The sequence below is a fragment of the Marmota monax genome, unplaced genomic scaffold (assembly GCF_021218885.2).
Source record: "Marmota monax isolate L192 unplaced genomic scaffold, Marmota_monax_Labrador192_F-V1.1 WCK01_AAM20220418_F8-fsc00117, whole genome shotgun sequence".
Classification (NCBI taxonomy): Eukaryota; Metazoa; Chordata; class Mammalia; order Rodentia; family Sciuridae; genus Marmota; species Marmota monax.
In genome coordinates this window covers 1,180,026-1,201,455 of record NW_026693023.1, presented here as the reverse complement: position 1 = coordinate 1,201,455, position 21,430 = coordinate 1,180,026, and the positions used below count along the sequence as shown (strand labels likewise).

Genomic DNA, 21,430 nt, shown 5'->3' with positions numbered 1-21,430 from the left:
CGGAAATCAATAAATGTTATTCACCACATCAATAGACTCAAAGATAAGAACCATATGATCATCTCAATAGACGCAGAAAAAGCATTCGACAAAGTACAGCATCCCTTTATGTTCAAAACATTAGAAAAACTAGGGGTAACAGGAACTTACCTCAACATTGTAAAAGCTGTCTATGCTAAGCCTCAGGCTAGCATCATTCTGAATGGAGAAAAACTGAAGGCATTACCTCTAAAATCTGGAACAAGACAGGGATGCCCTCTCTCACCACTTCTATTCAATATAGTTCTCGAAACACTGGCCAGAGCAATTACACAGACAAAAGAAATTAACGGCATAAAAATAGGAAAAGAAGAACTTAAATTATCACTATTTGCAGGTGACATGATTCTATACCTAGAAGACCCAAAAGGGTCTATAAAAAAACTACTAGAACTAATAAATGAATTCAGCAAAGTGGCAGGATATAAAATCAACACGCATAAATCAAAGGCATTTGTGTATATCAGCGACAAAACTTCTGAAACGGAAATGAGGACAACCACCCCATTCACAATATCCTCAAAAAAAAATAAAATACTTGGGAATCAACCTAACACAAGAGGTGAAAGATTTATACAATGAAAACTACAAAACCCTTAAAAGAGAAGTAGAAGAAGATCTTAGAAGATGGAAAAATATACTGTTCATGGATAGGCAGAACTAACATCATCAAAATGGCGATATTACCAAAAGTTCTCTATAGGTTTAATGCAATGCCAATCAAAATCCCAACGGCATTTCTTGTAGAAATAGATAAAGCAATCATGAAATTCATATGGAAAAGTAAAAGACCCAGAATAGCAAAAGCAACTCTAAGCAGGAAGTCTGAATCAAACAGCATAGTGATACCAGATTTCAAACTATACTACAGAACAATAGTAACAAAAACAGCATGGTACTGGTACCAAAACAGGCGGGTGGACCAATGGTACAGAATAGAGGACACAGAGACTAATCCACAAAGTTACAACTATCTTATATTTGATAAAGGGGCTAAAAGCATGCAATGGAGGAAGGATTGCATCTTCAACAAATGGTGCTGGGAAAACTGGAAATCCATATGCAACAAAATGAAACTTAATCCCCTTCTCTCACCATGCACAAATGTTAACTCAAAATGGATCAAGGAGCTTGATATCAAATCAGAGACTCTGCATCTGATAGAAGAAAAAGTTGGCTCTGATCTTTGTGGGGTCAGGCTCCAAATTTCTTAATAGGACACTCATAGCACAAGAGTTAATAACAAGAATCAACAAATGGGACTTACTCAAACTAAAAAGTTTTTTCTCAGCAAGAGAAACAATAAGAGAGGTAAATAGGGAGCCTACATCATGGGAACAAATTTTTATTCCTCACACTTCAGATACAGCCCTAATATCCACAGTATACAAAGAACTCAAAAAATTAAACAATAAGATAACAAATAACCCAATCAACAAACGGGCCAAGGACCTGAACAGACACTTCTCAGAGGAGGTCATACAATCAATCAGCAAGTACATGAAAAAATGCTCACCATCTCTAGCAGTCAGAGAAATGCAAATCAAAACCACCCTAAGATACCATCTCACTCCAGTAAGATTGGCAGCCATTATGAAGTCAAACAACAACAAGTGCTGGAGAGGATGTGGGGAAAAGGGTACTCTTGTACATTGCTGGTGGGACTGCAAATTGGTGCGGCCAGTTTGGAAAGCAGTATGGAGATTCCTTGGAAAGCTGGGAATGGAACCACCATTTGACCCAGCTATTGCCCTTCTTGGACTTTTCCCTGAAGACCTTAAAAGAGCGTACTACAGGGATACTGCCACATCGATGTTCATAGCAGCACGATTCACAATAGCTAGACTGTGGAACCAACCCAGATGCCCTTCAATAGACGAATGGATAAAAAAAATGTGGCATTTATACACCATGGAGTATTACGCAGCACTAAAAAATGACAAAATCATGGAATTTGCAGGGAAATGGATGGCATTAGAGCAGATTATGCTAAGTGAAGCTAGCCAATCCCTAAAAAACAAATGCCAAATGTCTTCTTTGATATAATGAGAGCAACTAAGAACAGAGCAGGGAGGAAGAGCAGGAGGAAAAGATTAACATTAAACAGAGACATGAGGTGGGAGGGAAAGGGAAAGAAAAGGGAAATCGCATGGAAATGGAAGGAGACCCTCATTGTTACACAAAATTACATATAAGAGGTTGTGAGGGGAATGGGAAAAAAACAAGGAGAGAAATGAATTACAGTAGATGGGGTAGAGAGAGAAGATGGGAGGGGAGGGGAGGGGGGATAGTAGAGGATAGGAAAGGTAGCAGAATACAACAGTTACTAATATGGCATTATGTAAAAATGTGGATGTGTAACCAATGTGATTCTGCAATCTGTATTTGGGGTAAAAATGGGAGTTCATAACCCCACTTGAATCTAATGTATGATATGTCAAGAGCTTTGTAATGTTTTGAACAACCAATAAAATAAATAAATTCTGTAAAACTTTTTAAAAACTTAACCCCAAAACTAATTTAATTGATGTCTGGCTTCCAATCAGACTCTTCTCTGAATTTTGAATGCCTCCATAAGGAAGTAGAGATAAATGGGCTAATTTAAAGAAGTTAATTTCTCTAACCAAGCCTTAATACAGATACATTTCTGTATTAACAAATATATGGCTGAGTATAGGGAAGTTGAAAAATTAGAAGTTGTAGGCTGGGAGGTGGGAGGGAAGATGGCCGCTGCGTACGGGGGTTGCTGAAGTGCTGAGCGTGGTGCTCAAAGCAGCAGCTTTAATAGAGATTTCGCACAGTCTGTTAAAGCTCCTTTCACCGTTAATCTGTAGTGGACCACTTTGCCAAGGAGCAGGAAGAACAAAGAAATCGAAAAAGAGACGCTTGGCTGCTCAGAGCCGCGGGCGCTTTGCTCCCATCTGCTTCCTCTTTCGCTTCGCTCCGGGCGGAGAAGCTGAATGTGCAATCAGCAGTGGATTGTAAGTACCCGAGGCAAAGAAAGCTCAGTGCGCCCCGCCTTTTTTTTTTTTTTTTTTGAATATTTTTTATACAGGGAGAGTTTGTGGATTGGGATTGCTGGCGGGGCTGTGGTTTCTGTGCCGAAAATCCACTCCGCGGGAGCCGCCATTTGCTTTCTGCTTGCTGTCTTGATGGCTCCGTATACACTGTCCGGCAGCCGCACCTAGAGGTTGCAGCTGGGCTGCGTACCGAGCCCTGTCCTCCGAAGGCTGGACTGCAGCCTCGAGCGTCTCTGTGGCCTGTTCGCCGCTGCACCTTCGGGCAGAGCCTGCTCTGGGGTCGTTCTGCACCCCCCTGCCAGGGGACCCGTGCTCCGGAGGAGGGGGACGGAGAGCCGCGGCGGCAGCCGCTTGGGCCCCTGGGGCCTGGCACCGGGCTGAAGAGCTGCGGAGGCCAGGGCGGCTCTGCTACGGGCGCAGACAAGCGCGGACGCTTGCCAGGGCGGCTCTGCTACGGTCGCAGACAAGCGCGGACGCTCGTCAGCGCGGCCCAGAGTTTCATTTCTAGAAATCTGGACTGGAAACAGAAGCAGCAGTTTGTATAATCCCAAGAACTTGCTTATACCAGGAAGCTGTAAGGGCAACATGAATATTACTGAGGAGATGTAACATGGTGGCAGGCGCAGAGAGATCAAGTCTCTGACATCTTCAACTGTGAGGGCATAGGGAGCCGTAAACTGTCTAAATGCTGTTTGCTCAGGATCACTAGGCAATGCTGAGCTGACGTGGATCTGGGGTGTACAGGCTGGGCCCCTCAGAACACACACACAGAGCCCGAATCGGAGGCAATTAAGCTCCGGTTCGCCTGCTTCATGTGACTCAGCACTAACGATCCCGCTGAAATAATTGGCCGGCCCTTAGGAACTTACAGAGGTAAAAGCCAACCGAGCCTTCATAGGCAGTGGCCACAGGACTGAAACGGGGATTGGGAGAGACAGTCAGGACCCACCCGTTGCATTGGTCATCCGGCAAAGGGAACAAACGGTCACCATTTGCATGGGATATCACCATGGCAGAGAAATGGCGTCATGGGCGGAGGAGATAACTGCAGTGAAACCAGCGCGACAGGTGTGTAATCCCCTAGCCATCTCTCTCCACACAGCGGGGGAAACCTTAAGGGCCACTCCCAGCTCTCCTGTGAACGCAATAACCAGACCGAGGGAACCAGGAGTGGCGCAGGACTCGCGGCGCGGAACTCCCGGCTACCGCTCCCACCAGTGCTGACAACTGAGGTCTCTTGCACCAGCTACCGGGGGCGTGGCTACAGGAGGGCAAGCAAATTCGCTGGGGGATCTCAGCCCCAAGCTCTACAAACTTAGGGTCTGAGGGAGGCAAACAGGGAGAGTGAGCCCAGGTGTTCATGAAAACAGGGCTCCCAGGAGCAGCAGACCTGGCGTGTAGACAGTATTGTGGTGAGCGCCACAGGTGAGCACGGCCTGGCTTGAGGAAACACAAGACAAGGCCCTAGACACTCAGGATTGGAGACCCGCCCAGTCTAGGAGAAAGAGCTGCTGCACAGTGAATGGTTCCCACCTATTGACAGGAGAAGCTTGGCCCAGTGGGCACAGCTCCACCTACTGGAAGAGAAGTTAATAGAACTCTAGGACTGCATTTATTATTATTATTATTATCATTTTTTTTTCTTTTCTTTTTCTTTTTTTTTTCTTTCTTCTTTTTCTTTCATTTTCAATTTTTATTTTTTGTTGTTCTTTCATTTTTTTTCAATGTTTCTATTTTTTTTAATTTTTTTTATTTTATTATTATTTTTTTTTAATTTTAATTTTCATTTTTTATTATCACTATTATTTTTGTTAAAATTTTTTTTTCCGTCTTTTCTTTCTTTCTTTATTATCTAATCTTTGTTATTCTTGTTTCTTTTGTCTTTTCATTTCTTTTCAATCTTCTTATTCCCCCTTCCTTGAATTCTACCTGCCTACTCTCATTCTCTTTAGTGACTTCTTCCCTTCCCTTCTAATATCTTTCCTCTCAAGCATCAAATAAATCTATAAGAGTAAACAGTAACTCAGCAGTCAAACAGAACAAGAAGTAACATGAGCAGCATAAAAAAGCAAGGAAGAAAAGGAGTACAAACAATGAAGGACAGCCTAAATATTCAGGAGGACCTAGAGTCAGCAGAAAAATGGTCATATAAAGAACTCAAGGAATACCTTAGACAGATGGAATGGAACCTTAAAGAAGATACGAGACAGCAAATCCAAACAGTGAAAGAACACTTTGAAAATGAATTACATAGACAGATAAAAGAAGAAGTTAAGCATCTTTATCAGGAGATTGAGATTATAAAAAAAAACCAAACAATAATTCTAGAAATGAAGGAAACGATAAACCAAATTAAAAACTCAATTGAGAGTATCACTAACAGAGTGGAGCAAGTAGAAGCCAGAACATCAGATAATGAAGACAAAATATATCATCTTGAAAAGAGCCTAGCCAACTCAGAAAGGCTGGTTAAAAACCACGAGAAAAACATCCAAGAGATATGGGATAACATAAAGAAACCAAACCTACGAGTCATCGGGATAGAAGAAGGTACAGAGATTCAAACCAAGGGAATGAGTAACCTGCTGAAAGAAATAATTACAGAAAACTTTCCAGAAATAAAAAAGGAAACGGATATACAAATTGTAGATGCATACAGGACACCGAGCACACAAAATCACAGTAGACCAACGCCAAGACACATTGTTATGAAGATATCCAATATACAGAACAAAGAGAAAATACTAAAAGCTACAAGAGAAAGGAGGCAGATTACATTCAGGGGTAAACCAATAAGGTTAACAACGGATTTTTCATCACAGACGCTGAAAGCGAGAAGATCCTGGAACAACGTATTTCAAACACTGAAAGACAATGGATGCCAACCAAGAATTCTGTATCCAGCAAAATTAAGCTTCAGGTACGATAACGAAATAAAAATCTTTCATGATAAACAAAAGCTAAAAGAATTTGCAGCCAGAAAACCAGCATTGCAAAGCATCTTGAGCAAAACACTACACGAGGAAGAAATGAAAAACAATAACCAAAACCATCAGTGGGAAGTGCCTCTATAAAGACAGAGGGCGGGGGGAAAGCTAACCATGGAGAAACAAACTAAATTAAAAAAAAAAAAAAAAAGAAGATAAATAATCAAACATGGCTGGAAGTACAAACCATATATCAATAGTAACTCTAAACATTAATGGCTTAAACTCTCCAATAAAGCGACATAGGCTGGTAACATGGATTAAAAAAACAAATCCAACAATATGCTGCCTCCAGGAGACACATCTGATTGGAAAAGACATACACAGGCTGAAGGTGAAAGGTTGGGAAAAAATATACCATGCACACGGTCCTCGTAAGCAAGCAGGGGTGGCCATCCTCATATCGAATAAAATTGACTTCAAGACTAAATTAATCAAAAGGGATAAGGAAGGACATTATATACTGTTAAAAGGAACCATTTACCAACAAGACATAACAATTATCAATATTTATGCACCAAATAATGGTGCTGCGACGTTCATAAAACAAATTCTCCTCAAGTTCAAGAATCAAATAGACCACAACACAATAATTATGGGTGACTTCAACACACCTCTCTCACAATTGGACAGATCCTCCAAACAAAAGCTGAATAAAGAAACTATAGAACTCAATATCACAATCAACAACCTAGACTTAACTGACATATATAGAATATATCAACCATCATCAAGTGGATATACTTTTTTCTCAGCAGCACATGGATCCTCCTCAAAAATAGACCATATATTATGCCATAGGGCAACCCTCAGTAAATATACAGGGGTGGAGATAATACCATGCATTTTATCTGATCATAATGGAATGAAACTGGAAATCAATGATAAAAGACGGAAGGAAAAATCCTACATCACATGGAAAATGAACAATATGTTACTGAATGATCAATGGGTTACAGAAGACATAAAGGAAGAAATCAAAAAATTCTTAGAGATAAATGAAAATACAGACACAACATATCGGAATCTATGGGACACAATGAAAGCAGTTTTAAGAGGGAAATTCATCGCTTGGAGGTCATTCCTCAAAAAAAGGAAAAACCAACAAATAAATGAGCTCACACTTCATCTCAAAGCCCTAGAAAAGGAAGAGCAAAACAACAGCAAATGTAGCAGAAGGCAAGAAATAATTAAAATCAGAGCGGAAATCAATGAAATTGAAACAAAAGAAACTATTGAAAAAATTAACAAAACTAAAAGTTGGTTCTTTGAAAAAATAAATAAGATCGACAGACCCTTAGCCATGCTAACGAAGAGAAGAAGAGAGAGAACTCAAATCACTAACATACGGGATGAAAAAGGCAATATCACAACAGACACTACAGAAATACAGAAGACAATTAGAAATTATTTTGAAAACCTATATTCCAATAAAATAGAAGATAGTGAAGACATTGATAAATTCCTTAAGTCATATGATTTGCCCAGACTGAGTCAGGAGGATACTCACAACTTAAACAGACCAATAACAATAGATGAAATAGAAGAAGCAATCAAAAGACTTCCAACCAAGAAAAGCCCAGGACCGGATGGGTATACAGCGGAGTTTTACAAAACCTTTAAGGAAGAATTAATACCAATACTTTTCAAGTTATTTCAGGAAATAGAAAAAGAAGGAGCTCTGCCAAATTCATTCTATGAGGCCAACATCACCCTGATTCCGAAACCAGACAAAGACACCTCAAAGAAAGAAAACTACAGACCAATATCTCTGATGAACATAGATGCAAAAATCCTCAATAAAATTCTGGCGAACCGGATACAAAGGCACATCAAAAAAATTGTGCACCATGATCAAGTTGGATTCATCCCTGGGATGCAAGGATGGTTCAATATACGGAAATCAATAAATGTTATTCACCACATCAATAGACTTAAAAATAAGAACCATATGATCATCTCAATAGACGCAGAAAAAGCATTCGACAAAGTACAGCATCCCTTTATGTTCAAAACATTAGAAAAACTAGGGATAACAGGAACTTACCTCGACATTGTAAAAGCTATCTATGCTAAGCCTCAGGCTAGCATCATTCTCAATGGAGAAAAATTGAAGGCATTCCCCCTAAAATCTGGAACAAGACAGGGATGCCCTCTATCACCACTTCTATTCAATATAGTTCTCGAAACACTGGCCAGAGCAATTAGACAGACGAAAGAAATTAAAGGCATAAAAATAGGAAAGGAAGAACTTAAATTATCACTATTTGCAGATGACATGATTCTATACCTAGAAGACCCAAAAGGGTCTACAAAAAAACTACTAGAACTAATAAATGAATTCAGCAAAGTGGCAGGATATAAAATCAACACGCATAAATCAAAGGCATTTCTGTATATCAGCGACAAAACTTCTGAAACGGAAATGAGGAAAAACACTCCATTCACAATATCCTCAAAAAAAATAAAATACTTGGGAATCAACCTAACAAGAGAGGTGAAAGATTTATATAATGAAAACTACAAAACCCTAAAAAGAGAAGTAGAAGAAGATCTTAGAAGATGGAAAAATATACCCTGTTCATGGATAGGCAGAACTAACATCATCAAAATGGCGATATTACCAAAAGTTCTCTATAGGTTTAATGCAATGCCAATCAAAATCCCAACGGCATTTCTTGTAGAAATGGATAAAGCAATCATGAAATTCATATGGAAAAATAAAAGACCCAGAATAGCAAAAGCAATTCTAAGCAGGAAGTGTGAATCAGGCGGTATAGCGATACCAGACTTAAAACTATATTACAGAGCAATAGTAACAAAAACAGCATGGTACTGGTACCAAAACAGGAGGGTGGACCAATGGTACAGAATAGAGGACACAGAGACTAATCCACAAAGCTACAACTATCTTATATTTGATAAAGGAGCTAAAAGCATGCAATGGAGGGAGGATAGCATCTTCAACAAATGGTGCTGGGAAAACTGGAAATCCATATGCAACAAAATGAAACTGAATCCCCTCCTCTCGCCATGCACAAAAGTTAACTCAAAGTGGATCAAGGAGCTAGATATCAAATCAGAGACTCTGCGTCTGATAGAAGAAAAAGTTGGCTCCGATCTACATATTGTAGGGTCGGGCTCCAAATTCCTTAATAGGACACCCATAGCACAAAAGTTGATAACAAAAATCAACAAATGGGACTTACTTAAACTGAAAAGTTTTCTCTCAGCAAGAGAAACAATAAAAGAGGTAAATAGGGAGCCTACATCATGGGAACAAATTTTTACTCCTCACACTTCAGATAGAGCCCTAATATCCAGAGTATACAAAGAACTCAAAAAATTAAACAATAAGAAAACAAATAACCCAATCAACAAATGGGCCAAAGACCTGAACAGACACTTCTCAGAGGAGGACATATAATCAATCAACAAGTACATGAAAAAATGCTCACCATCTCTAGCAGTCAGAGAAATGCAAATCAAAACCACCCTAAGATACCATCTCACTCCAGTAAGATTGGCAGCCATTAGGAAGTCAAACAACAACAAGTGCTGGAGAGGATGTGGGGAAAAGGGTACTCTTGTACATTGCTGGTGGGACTGCAAACTGGTGCGGCCAATCTGGAAAACAGTATGGAGACTCCTGGGAAAGCTGGGAATGGAACCACCATTTGACCCAGCTATTGCCCTTCTTGGACTTTTCCCTGAAGACCTTAAAAGAGCGTACTACAGGGATACTGCTACATCGATGTTCATAGCAGCACAATTCACAATTGCTAGACTGTGGAACCAACCCAGATGCCCTTCAATAGATGAATAGATAAAAAAAATGTGGCATTTATACACCATGGAGTATTACGCAGCACTAAAAAATGACAAAATCATAGAATTTGCAGGGAAATGGATGGCACTAGAACAGATTATGCTTAGTGAAGCTAGCCAATCCCTAAAAAACAAATACCAAATGTCTTCTTTGATATAATGAGAGCAACTAAGAACAGAGCAGGGAGGAAGAGCAGGAAGAAAAGATTAACATTAAACAGATACATGAGGTGGGATGGAAAGGGAGAGAAAAGGGAAATTGCATGGTAATGGAGGGAGACCCTCATTGTTATACAAAATTACATATAAGAGGTTGTGAGGGGAATGGGAAAATAAACAAGGAGAGATATGAATTACAGTGGATGGGGTAGAGAGAGAAGATGGGAGGGGAGGGAGGGGGGATGGTAGAGGATAGGAAAGGTAGCAGAATACAACAGTTACTAATAGGGCATTATGTAAAAAATGTGGATGTGTAACCGATGTGATTCTGCAATCTGTATTTGGGGTAAAATTGGGAGTTCATAACCAACTTGAATCTAATGTATGAAATATGATATGTCAAGAGCTTTATAATGTTTTGAACAACCAATAAAAAAAAAATTAAAAAAAAAAAAAAAAAAAAAAGAAGTTGTAGGCTGGGGTTGTGGCTGAGTGATAGAGTGTTTGCCTATCATGTGTGAGGCACTGTGTTTGACTCTCAGCACCGCATATAAATGAATGAATAAAATAAAGGTCCATCAATGTCTAAGTAAAATATTTTTTTAAAAATAGAAATTACTAGGACATACACATTCTCACCCTTACAATAAAGCATTTCCCTTAAGTGCTTCTATCAACTTATTTGTAAATACATTAATAAATACTTGCTTCTCTGCATATGCAGATTAAAAAGGGAAGTGTTTTAGGATATAGCTCATAAGAAGAGAGGGTTAGGGCTGGGATTATAGTTCAGTGGTAGAGCACTTGCCTCGCATGCATGAGGCCCTATGTTCAATCCTCAGTACCACATAAAAATAAATAAATAAATAAATAAAAATAAAAGGGGAGGGAAGGGAACCATTAAAAAAAAGAGAGCGGGGGGCTGGATATGTTTCTAAGAGAGATAATGTATCAGTAGACATAAAATGCATTTACGAAAATATGGAAATTAAATGTCACATCTCCAAAAAGTTAATGGAAACATCAGACAAAAGAGCAGCACAGCAGTGAAACAAACCTGGCTTGGAATCAACTACTTGGGTTTAATGTCTATCTTTAGCTGTGTGTTTATCTCTCTAAGCTTTGGTTTTGTCCTATAAAAAATGGCTACAATAACAGAACCAGTATCATCGAGTTCTTATGAGCATTAAATGAGACAAAATATGTAAAATGCCAAATATACAGGACAGCATAGAACACTCAAAAGTTTTCAACTGTAACCACCATTGTTACTGCAACAATTAAAAAGGTTTCTGTATGGAAATTTCACAGATATGGGTAGTAGTCCCAGATTTGCCACTGGCCTTGGCAAAGTGGGCTGTTAGACCCCTGAAATTTAAAAATTCCCATTTGCTTAGAAATTCCCAATTCCAGTGACCGGCTAACAGTGAAAATGATTATAATATAAATAGTTACTCTTTTGCCTCCAACATTCTAAAAGTCACAGTTAAGAATGTTGCTTCTGGGCTGGGGTTGTGGCTCAGTGCAGAGTGCTTGCCTAGCACACATGAGGCACTGGATTCAATTCTCAGCATCACATGAAAAATGAAGTTATTAAAAAAGGGAATGCTGCTCCTGCAACTAGAAAATAAAGTAACATAATAAAATTAAAGAAACAATAAAGATTCACTTCAAAAGTAAATAGAACCTATTCTTAGAATTCTGTTTTGGGTACTTTATGATGCTACGATTTTACAAAGAAGGTTGGGGATGTAGCTCAGTGGTAGAGTACTTGCCTAGCATGAGTGAGGCCATGGGTTCAACCCCAGGTACCACACATAATTTATAAGCAAACTAAAAAATAATATACAGGCAGGTTATGAGAAGGGTGATCATACATGCTCATTTTACTGGGCTACTCTCAGTTTATATTTGTAGTCACAGAATAATTAAAAATTTGAACCCTTAAATTTTCAGAAGCAAACTGGACAGATAGCAACTAGCAACTGCCACCTAGTTGTAATAAATTACTAAGTCTTAAAATTAATTATTTGAGTTTATTAAGTCTAGGTTGCAGGCATCAATTTTTGCCAAAACAAGCAACAAAATATAAAATAATCGTGTGATTTTATAAATCTAAAAAGATATTTAGCATATATTTCCATAGTACAACACCCAAAGATTTAGAAAACTATAACTATTCCATTTGCTTCTAAATTTGGGTCATGTTTATTTTAACTCTATCTTCTATAATACACAGAGAATTTATTCCTTCATTTCAAATGGTTACTGAGTGTCTGCTGCATGCTTATCTTTTTTCCAATAGGTACTAGGAAGAAAGTAACACAAAGGACCAATATGTCTCATGGATTTCACAGTTCCCCCATTAATGTTACAGAATTTTAAGACTTCTGTAGAGTTTTATGCCTGGCTGCTCTTTCTCAAGGCTCCCTTTAATAATTACTTCCAAATAGAAATCTTTGTGCCAAATGGTTTAGTGATATTTTTGCTATTTTTTAGACTTACTGAAATAATACAATAAGAATTCCAGGTTTATAACAGGTGTCCTAGTGACACTGGAATTAAAAAAACAGCACCAAGAACAATGAGAAAAATGATTGGGCTACAACCACCAGGTGGCATTTCTCACCAATTAGCTAATAAAGAGGATTCTTGAAAACACCAAGAGAACAACATTTTCTCAGCCACTGCTTGACAAACACCCTGTCCCAGAGGTTCAACAGAAGGAACATGCAATATTTAAAATCATCCCAAGAAATGAAAATGATACAGTGACGTCAATAGCTAGACATAATAAAAGATTTAATTCCACCTGAAAAGTGTTTAAGAACTACATAAAATATTTAAAACTCCTTTTAAACAATCCTTCTAGTATCAAAGGCCTAGGAAAAGATTACAGAAAGCAATCTTCCTAGTTTCCAAAAGGTTGCTTTAAACCATTCTAAATTAATGAAAATAAGTTCTCTAGGGCACTGTGCCTATGGGATTTCACCATCAAATCCCTTCTCTATCTATTACATGTACTATTAACACTATCACTATTAATCTTTCTGTATTATTTGTACCAGTCCACATACTTTATATTGTTAGGTATTATTCATTTGTGTGTGGGTATATGTGTGTATGTGTGTGTGTGTGTGTGATGATGCTGCGTCAAACTCAAAGTCTCATGCATGCTAGTACTGATTTTATTTTTATAGGTATGAATCTAAATTCTTTTACTATCTGAAAGCAGAAACTATGTTTTATGCCTCTTCCAAATAATTTACTATAGAAATTAGCAGAGTCCTTTGGTGTAACTATTTATTACACAACTCTTTCACAGCTATCTGTGTAGGAGATTACTGATTATCAGCTTTCTGATCAGAATTCATTCATTCAATCACCCAATTATTTATTGAGCATCTACCATGATCCAGGTACTGTTACAGATTTTTTCACCAATCAAAAATCCCTCCTCACAAAAAAAAAAAAATATTCTGGTAGGTGCTCACAGAAAACAGACAAAATATAGGAATTTTAAAAAAATAGAGATAATAATAGAGATAAACGCTATTTCTAAAAATAGCAAAGATATCTGAGGATGATTTAATGTTGGGGAAGGAGGATTAATGTGATATTTCAAATATGGTAGCCCAAGAGACCTAAATGAGATGGCAATATTTCAGTGAATATCTGACAGAAATAAGGGAGCATAAATCAACTGGGTGAAAAGTATTCAGGAAGAAGGAATATGAGAGGCAAAGCTCAGATGCAGAAGTGAGGCAGGATAGAAGAAACTCACCAGGCTGATGCCAAACCACCTACACACGCACTTCCAGTGTTCTGTATTTACAAAGTTTCCTTTGTGCCTCTTCTTTTCTTTTTTCTTTTTGGTACTAGGACTTGAACTCAGGGCATTTACCACTGAGCACACCCCCAACGCCAGCCCTTTCATTTTTTATTTTGAGACAGGGTGTCACTAAGTTGCCAAAGCTGGCCTGAAACTTGTGATCCTACTATCTCAGCCTCCTGAGTTGCTGGGATTATAAGCATGTGCCACCACACCCAGCCTACCTTTGGTTATTGTAATTATTACACCTCAGTCTATTTCCTTTGTGCCTCTTTTGATATATCCTGAAATTTCCTTCCTTTCTGTGGCATAAGTCAAGAACCTGCCAGGGCCAAACTGCGATTCCTTCTGTCTAAAAGGGGACCTCCTCAGACCCTTATCCAGTAATGTATGTATGACTGTATATGTAAAGCCCTAGGAAGGTGGAGTGGCTGGAATGAAGTGAATGAAGAGGCATTTAGGACAGGATAAGGTCAAAGCAAAACTGGAAGACTAGATAATAAGACTCAGTAAGACATGGTATCAATGTCTGCATGCCACTACCAGAGGGTTTGGAGGGGAATATATCAGACATATTTAAAAAGTATTAGTTCAAATGCTGTACTTAAATAGATAGGAGAAGGGGAAAAGTGAAAGCAGGAGATTACTGTAACAGTGCAGGTGAAAGCTGGAGATTTGTACCAGGGAAATGGCAGGGATCACCTGATTAGATCCTAAAGACCTCACAAGATTTCCTTACTGTTTAAATATATTGTAGAGAGTGAGACAAAGAGTAGAGTTGAATGAAATTCTAAAAATTTTGACCTCAACACCAGAAGGATGAAGCTGTTATTAAATAAGATTTTGGAGATTCTTGGGAAGGGAAGGTCTAGAGTGGTGAGACTATCAAGAAGTCATTCTGAAACAGTTTGAGATACCTATTAGACATCTAAGTAGAAAAATCTTCAGAAGGTAACTATATATCTACATGAGTGTTTATATGTGTATGTATACCACATACACACAAGTATATACACATATATACATATTCTATAAATATTCTTTGGAATATTATATTTATATTCTATAAAATGTAACAAAAAATAATGATAATACCAAGTGCTGGCATGGAGGCAGAGAAACTGAATCACTCACATATTGCTAATATTAGTCCAAGGCTGTAATATAAACCTGAAGGTTCTCAGGATATAGATAGTATTAAAACTATATGTTGAGCCAGGCATGGTGGGGTGCGTGACTATAATCCCTGAGATTCAGGAGGCTGAGGCAAAAGGATTTCAAGTTCAAGGCCAACCTTGACAACTAAGCAAGACTCTATTTAAAAACAGAAAAATAGAAAGGGCTGGGAATGTATCTCAATGGTAGAACAACCCTGGGTTCAATGCCTAGCATGGGGCAGGAGGCATGGGGGATGGGGGGAGAAAAGGGCTGGGGAATATAAACTCTGTTAGAGTACATGCCTAGCCTACAGCAGTCCCAGGTTCAATTCCTAGTACTGCAAAAAGAAAAAGCCCTATCTGTTAGATAAGATGATAAGGAATTTGAGTACAAAAGAATAAGTCCAAGGACTAAGGTTTCAAGCTTGCCAACATTAAAAGGATAAAGAGATGAGAAGAAACAAAGGAGACTAAGGCAAAACCAAGGAAGAAAACCAGGATAGTATGCTGTTCTGTGACAAGAACTGTTTCAAGAAACAGTATAAAGATATTCAACAGAAGAAGGACAGCCTTTTCAACAAATGGTCTGGAGCATTATAAGGGAAAACAATGAACCTCAACCTAAACTTCACACCTATATAATTGAACTCAAAATGGATCACAGACCTAAATGTAAAAAATAAAACTATAAAGTTAAGGAAAAACAACTATATAAGAAAATCTTTACCATCTATGGCTAGGTGCAGAGCCTAGTCCCTAAGTGAAAAAATTGATAAACTGGATTTCACCAAAATTTTAAATGCTTGCTCTTTTAGACACTGTGAAAATGATGAAAAGATAAGCTAAAACTGAAAGGAAGTATTTGCAAACCACATATCTAACCAAGGACTCAGATCTACTATATATGTGTGTGTGTGTGTGTGTGTGTGTGTGTGTGTGTGTGTGTGTATATATATATATATAACATAATATATATATATATAACATAATATCACACACGTATGTTATATGTATATATACACATACAGATATATATATTTATTTATTTTTAAAACTCCTAATACTTGACAGAAAAAAAATTTAAACATAATCCAATTAAATCAGGTATTTCTTCAAAGAGGCAACTTACACAAAAATCTCAAAATCATTCACCATTAGACAAATACAAATTTAAAACACAAGATATCATTCCATATCTATCAAAATGGCTAAAATTTAAAAAATAGTGTTAACACCAAAAGGTGGCAAGGATGAGAAGAAACTGCATCTCTCATGCATTGCTGGTGGAAAGTGAAAATGATACAGCCACTCTGGAAAACAGTAAGGCAGTTCCTTAACAAAACGTGCACTTACCAAAGGATCCAGCAACTACTCTGCGGGCATTTACCTCAGAAAAATAACAACTTATGTTCACTGGTTGTTTAACCACTGGCTTAATGAAGGACCTTTAAGGTACACACAAATATTCATAGTAAATTTATTCATAATAGCCCAAAACTGAAAAATAACCCAAAAGTTCTTTAATATAGGTAAATGGTCGGACAAATTTTGATATGTCTATACTATGGAATACTGTGTAGCCATAAATAGGAACAAACTTTTGAAATATATGATAATTTGGATAGATATCAAGAGAATGAGAAAAAATTGCAAAATGCAATAAACTGTGATTCCATTTATACAACATTTTTCAAATAACAAGATTAGAGAATTATTAGCAGGAACTGAAGTTTGGGGTGAAGAGGACTGTGGGTGTAGTTATAAAGGACAGTACCAGGAAGCCTTGCGGGAACGAAAACAATTCTATATCTTGATTGCAATGGTAGTAACTCAAAATCTATTTGAGAAAAAATGCTGTAAAATACTCCACACATATATACACAAATGAGAACTTACAAAAATAATGAAATATGAATAAACTCTGGTATTATATAGTGTCATACTCCTAGTTTTGATATTATACTACAGTCATGCAATTACTGGGGAAATTGGGTGAAAGTACACAGGATCTCCTTACATATTTTTGTTTTACAACTTCCTGTGATCTTTAGGTTTTCAAAATAGAAAATAAGGTCAATACTGTGTTTTCAAGCCATTCATGTAACACATGCCCTTCATGTAGAACACTCATGTAAAAAAATTTTTTAAAAATGTGGTTTTCTACAGTTTTCTATGAAAGGGAATAAAGTGGAATTCCAGTTCTAAAAGCTTTTCCTTTTTAAAAATATTTTTTAGTTGTTAATGGATCTTTACTTATTTATATGCAGTGCTGAGAATCAAACCCCATGCCTCATACATGCTAGGCAAGTGCTCTACCAGTGAGCCACAACTCCAGCCCCTTAAAAGTTTCTTTTAAAAAATACCATTAGAATACTTGAATTTCCAGATTTCTAATGTGATACAAGAGGGATAACTATACTTTACTACATCCTATCACAAAAGAACTTACAAGTGAAACATCACTGAGAAGCATGGTAATCTAACCATGTTTCTAAAGCAACAGTCTACAACTATGGCCTATAGGACAATATGGCCCACAGCCTGGTTTTGCCCATAGTGAAGAATATACTGTAGTTCTACATTTTTAAAAGGGTATTTAAAACAAGAGAGAAAGAGAGCAACATGTGACACATACATACTACTCCTATTATCTGCAGTGTGGCTGTCTGTGGTTTCAGTTATCCATGGCCCAAAAATATTAAATGGAAAATTCCAGAATTAAATAATTTGTAAGTTTTAAATTATATGCCATTCTGAGCAATGTGATAAAATCATTCTAATCAGCTCCATTTTCCCTAGGAAGTGAATTGTCCAGTACATCGATACTGTATATGCTATTGCTGGTTTGTCATTTAGTAGCTATCTTGGTTATGAGACTAATAGTCAAGATATGGCAATACTTGCAATGGAGTTTTACTCAGCCATCAAGAGGAATGAAATAATGGCATTTGCCAGTAAACAGATGGAAAGGAGAAAAAAATCATGCTAATTGAAATAAGCCAGACTCAGAATATCAAAGGTCAAATGTTTTCTCATACGCAAAAACTAAAACAAAATAAGGGAAAGAAGGCAGTCGGGGAGGGGATCAGGTATCACAAAGACCTAGGGAATAGCAATGGAGTTAAAAGAATAAGATGGAGGGAGAAAGGGAAAGAAGAAGATAAATGGGATGAATCTAACAAAATCATGTTATATTCATATATCAATATACCAAAGAGAATTTCACATTTATGTATATATAGAAGAAAGGAAATTTCATAGAGTAGAGGAGAGAAAATCAGGGAAGGAGGAGGATTGGAAAAGAAGGGGATGAAGCTTGAAATCGAATTCCTTGCATGTATGATTTTGTCAAAATGAACGTAATTACTATGTATTATTATGATGCTTTAATAAAAAATTAAAAATAAAAATTATATGGCAGTGCTTATATTCAAATACCACTTATATTACTTAGTTACTGCTCCAGAAAGCGAGAGTACTAGTACTGGCAATTTTATTACAGAATACTGTTATAATTATTCTCTTTTACTATTAGTTATGTTTGTTAATCTCCTACTGTGCCTAATTTATAAATACATAGAGTTTAGTACTATATGCTGCTTCGGGTATTATATCACTGGGGCTCTTGGAACATATACCCTATCAATAAGAGGGGACTACTGTAACTATTATCTGATTCTTTCAGAAAAGGTTTGCCAAGCCTTATTCTATGGTATTTCTCCATATATTATAGACCAACCTTATAAAGAAGCCAAAGTTAGAATTTTTTAAAATCTTTCCCCTGATTACATCATCCGTTTGCCCTTTAATAAAGAAGTCTGCAGCTTTTTGGCCATTCCCCAGATCTGAATGCTCCACTTGGTGAAAATGTCATTAAAAAACATTAGAGTTGGCAAAGCTTACCATTGGGAGTGTTGCCTTTAGAGAGCTCAACATCCTGAATGAACTTCTAAAATCATGCCCCCACTCAGAAATACAATGAGCCTCATCCACAGCAATAAGTGTGATACCTACAAAACAAAACAAAAAAAATAAAAATGAGAAAAATAAAAGTTCAAAAAGAAAAAAAATTCATCTAAATCAACATCATTTTTTTCACTTAAGACTATATAAATATTACCCCCAAAAACCCAAAATAACCCAAATCAAAATATTTGTTTCATACGAAAACATAAGTATAAATAGTACCAGATAACATTAAAAAAAAAACACTATTAGAAAAAGGAGAAGGAAAGAAATATGGATAAAAGGCATTAGGATAGGGCTGGGGCAGTAGCTCAGCGGCAGAGCGCTTGCCTAGCACGCGTAAGGCACTAGGTTCGATCCTTAGCACCACATAAAAGTAAACAAATAAAATAAAGGTATTGTCCATTTACAACTACAAAAAAAAATTTTAAAGGCATTAGGATAAAAAAAAAGAAAGAAAAAGTATGCATTAATACAAATAACATATTTATTAAATTTCAGCTTTTATTGTTATTCCTTGGGAAAATGAATGACTTATTTTTTTATCCAAAAACTATCACTTACGAACCATCTCACAGCAATGTTTTTTAAAAGTGGCCTGTTCTATTTTTCTGTGGCAACACCTTAAATCTTATCTCATGGATTAGCTTTCAAAAGAAACAGAAAGAGTATATTTCCACTGAGATTAAGTGCATCAGTATCCAAAATTGATCACATATCATATTGCAGAAAGTTCCTCTAATACGTCATAGAAAACAAGATGAAATCCACATTGTCTAATGTAAAAGGGTATGGGAAGAACTAAATCTCATTACATACAAAGCAGGTAAGAAGAAATATAATTTGGTAGCCCCCCTGCCTCCCAGCATTCTCTCTACTCTTCCCACACTATAGACATACACTAAAACAGAGTTGATAGTGTGTAGTATTACATGTCACTGCAAAACCATCCAATAAAATGTCTTCAGACATTTTAAAGTAATGACTAATATTGGTTTTGCCCTCAATTTTCAAGTTAAAGACAAATTTAACTTCCCTTTATGGGAGTACTAATAATGTTCTGCCAGGGTGGTGATTAAAAATATGTGCTCTGGAATCAGACTGCATAGATGTAAAATGTGGATCCACCACTTACCATGTGTATTTCCTTGAATAAGTTACTCAAGCTTTTCAAGTCTTGGTTTCCTTACGAGTAAACTGTGGATAGTTATAGTACCTAACATTTCTTATAACTCTAAAGATTAAATAAAATCATTAACATAAGAGGCTAAAATAGGGCCTGATGCAAGAAAAAAAGAGTTTAATTAAAAAAAAAACTGTTGTTATTTTAGTTATTATATGGTCATTTTAATCTAAATCCTTTTCTAGGAATAAAAAAGTGAAATATTAACAAGAAACACTGATCTCAAAGAGTTCACAATTCTAAAAAAGGAAATGGACATAAAAATAAACAATGGCAATTCGTTGAGATTGTACTAGCTATGATAATCCGAACAGAGCATGAAGGAAAAAGAAAGCAAATAAGCAAAGTAGGTTGATTAGCAAATTCTTTGGTTACTAATTGAACATAACTTGCCTATATTCATATATAAATACACCACCAGTGAAACTCAACATCATCTACAACCACAAGAATGGGATCCTAATTAGAATAAGTTATACTCCATGTATGCATAATGTCAAAATATACCGTCATGCATATCTAAAAATAATAAATAATTAAAAAAAATTAAAAAGAGTGGGGATGGTGGCTCACACCTGTAATCCCAGCAGCTACAGAGGCTGAGGCAGGAGGATCGCGAGTTCAAAGACAGCCTCAGCAATGGCATGGTGCTAAGCAACTCAGTGAGACTCTGTCTCTAAATAAAATACAAAATAGGGCTGGGGATATGGCTCAGTGGTTGAGTGCCCCTAAGTTCAATCCCTGGTGCCAAAAAAAAAAAAAAAAATATATGCAAAAAAATTCTCTGGTTACTAACTGGGAAATTTTCAGTGTTACCACTATACTTATTTTGGCTTTAGAAACTAAATCAACCAGACTTTAAATAGCTTAAAACAAAGACGATGTCCTCCTGTATTTTAAAAGTTTTAGTTGCAGTATTGATAAAGTAGCTTATAGTGAAGTTGAACCTTGTACATTACAATCAGTTTAGGCAAACTTTATCAACATACACTTTATTTTATTTTTGATGTTTTTGGTGCCAGGGATTGAACCCAGGGATGCTTAACTACATCCCCAACTGTTTTATATTTTACTTAGAGACAGGGTCTCACTAAGTTGCTATGGCTAGCTTTGAACTCACAATCCTTCTGCCTTGGCCTCCTGAGTCACTGGGACTACAGGCATGAACCACCACACGCAGCTAAAATACACTTTAAATGTACAAGTTCAAGTGTCTTGCCAGGTCCTAGACATATTTCATTTTGGCATACTGGCCTTTT

At 37.0% G+C, this 21,430-nt stretch overlaps 1 protein-coding gene across 12 annotated transcripts in view; it reads right to left on the bottom strand.

Moving 5' to 3' along the window:
• Positions 1 to 21,430, bottom strand: part of Wrn (WRN RecQ like helicase) — a 154,642-nt gene that overhangs the window by 67,460 nt on the left and 65,752 nt on the right. For all 12 annotated transcript variants that reach the window (XM_058582310.1, XM_058582311.1, XM_058582304.1 and 9 more), the window contains one exon: positions 18,926 to 19,032. In XM_058582310.1, coding sequence (XP_058438293.1) covers positions 18,926 to 19,032 — 107 coding nt within the window. The remainder of the gene's footprint in view (positions 1 to 18,925; positions 19,033 to 21,430) is intronic.